The 1,792-nt window shown below is 26.6% G+C and overlaps 1 protein-coding gene across 1 annotated transcript; it reads left to right on the forward strand.

Moving 5' to 3' along the window:
* The first annotated feature begins 548 nt into the window (after positions 1-548).
* LOC135922190 (uncharacterized) lies at positions 549-1,134 on the forward strand. The gene is made up of 2 exons (XM_065456616.1): positions 549-805; positions 847-1,134. Exons 1-2 carry the CDS (start codon positions 640-642, stop codon positions 1,062-1,064), a joined length of 384 nt encoding a protein of 127 aa, XP_065312688.1. The 5' UTR covers positions 549-639; the 3' UTR covers positions 1,065-1,134.
* The last annotated feature ends 658 nt before the right edge of the window (positions 1,135-1,792 follow it).

The following is a 1,792-nucleotide window of genomic DNA, read 5'->3' on the forward strand; positions in this document are numbered from 1 at the left end:
CTGATTAAAGATTATCAAAGGAGTAATATTTACAATTGTGATGAGACAGGACTATACTACCGAGCATTACCAAAGGGCACAATGGAATTTAGTGGAACTCAACCACTGGGCTTCAAACCAGACAAGGAAAAGGTCACAGTTCTATTTATCATAAATGGGGATGGATCTGATAAAAAGTTATATGTTGTAGGGAAATTTAAAAACCCTAGGTGCTTTAAAAATAAAAAATTACCAGTTAAATACTACTCCAATAAAAACAGCTGGATGACAACCTCAACTTTTGAAGATATTCTTAAAGAATGGGATTCCTCATTAAAGAAGAAAATTTTATTGTTTTGTGACAATGCATCTTGTCACAAAACAAAATTAACATTTAACAATATAAAATTAATTTTTTTACCAGCTAATACAACATCATTAATTCAATTGGACATGGGTGCAATTAGATCCTTTAAATGTCATTATAGAAAGGGTATCATGAGAAAAATGATAACATTGATGGAAGGAAATGACACCATTTCTTTTTATAAAAGATTTACACTTTATGATAGCCTCTATTTTATAAAATTTGCATGGGGTGAGGTGACAAGTACCACAATCATAAAGTGTTTTATTGAAGCTAAATTTTTTGATAAGTCTATGGCATTTGATTGGGAATCGGAGGATGATATAGCATTAACTGACAACGAAGAAGATGAATTTGATCCCATATTTGAAGAATATGTGTTACACGATGATGATGCTAGCTGCCATGGAATTTTAGATGATCAGGATATTTGTAATCAGATAAGATTAGAGTTGGAAGGTTTAATTACTTAAAATTTTAATTAATCTTATTTTTTATAGAAGGTTATGAAAGCTCCGAGAATGACGAAGGGAACCAAGAGATATCTGATCATTTAATTACAAAAAATCAGGCTCTTAATGGTTATTATACTTTTCTTGAATATGCTCATGAACATCTAAGGGATCAAGATTCACTAAGAAAGCTAGAGAATATAGTGGAAAAAGAATTATTTACTCCAGAGTCTAGCCAAACTCTTATCACAAAATATTTTTATTAAATCTTATATTACTTTATAATAATTGTGATACATGTATAATAAAATTAGTTCAAATAAAATCTTATGTTATAAAGCATTAATAAACTTTAATTCCAGCATGGTCTGTTAATACATTTACATTTATAATATTAGAATTTATAAGATTTGAATAGGCATATGATTTTAAATCAAATATCATGTGTGTGAAAACAAAACACTTAATAAACTTAAATTCTTTTATATTAATCTTATTGTTTCCAGTTTTTTAGGCAAAATATTTTAAAATTTGGCTTTAATAATAAATTAGAATTTAAAAAGTGATAATATATTTGTGTAAAATTATATTTCAGTAAATTTAATGAAGGTAAAATGACAAATGTTTCAACAAATAAGATAAATTTTTAAAATTTAGTTTTTTTATTCGTTACATAACTTATTCAAATTAAAATATATAGTTGGTTACATTAATTAAAAATTGTATTTATTGCAAAGTTTGATGGCTTATATGATTAAAATATATATAGATGATAAATATCTTTATAAAAAACACAAACTGATTTTTAATAAATAAATTGTTGAATTTTAATCGTATAATTGCGAAAAATCGGATAATTGCGAAATTTTTAAATATTTCGGTCCCAAGCTTTCGCAATTAAACGGTTTTGACTGTATAGAGGGTGATGAACTAAGGGGAATATATTTTCAAAGTAGGGATATGCGAAAAATGTTTGATGCATATCCTGAAGTTG

The sequence above is a fragment of the Gordionus sp. m RMFG-2023 genome, chromosome 1 (assembly GCF_954871325.1).
Source record: "Gordionus sp. m RMFG-2023 chromosome 1, tfGorSpeb1-WG-v2, whole genome shotgun sequence".
Classification (NCBI taxonomy): Eukaryota; Metazoa; Nematomorpha; class Gordioida; order Chordodea; family Parachordodidae; genus Gordionus; species Gordionus sp. m RMFG-2023.

Excerpts from the sequence above, each read along its gene's own strand:
- LOC135922190 (XM_065456616.1), top strand. The coding sequence starts at position 640 with ATGGCATTTGATTGGGAATCGGAGGATGATATAGCATTAACTGACAAC. Across the intron at positions 806-846 it reads GATAAGATTAGAGTTGGAAG|AAGGTTATGAAAGCTCCGAG; the intron begins GTTTAATTACTT and ends TATTTTTTATAG.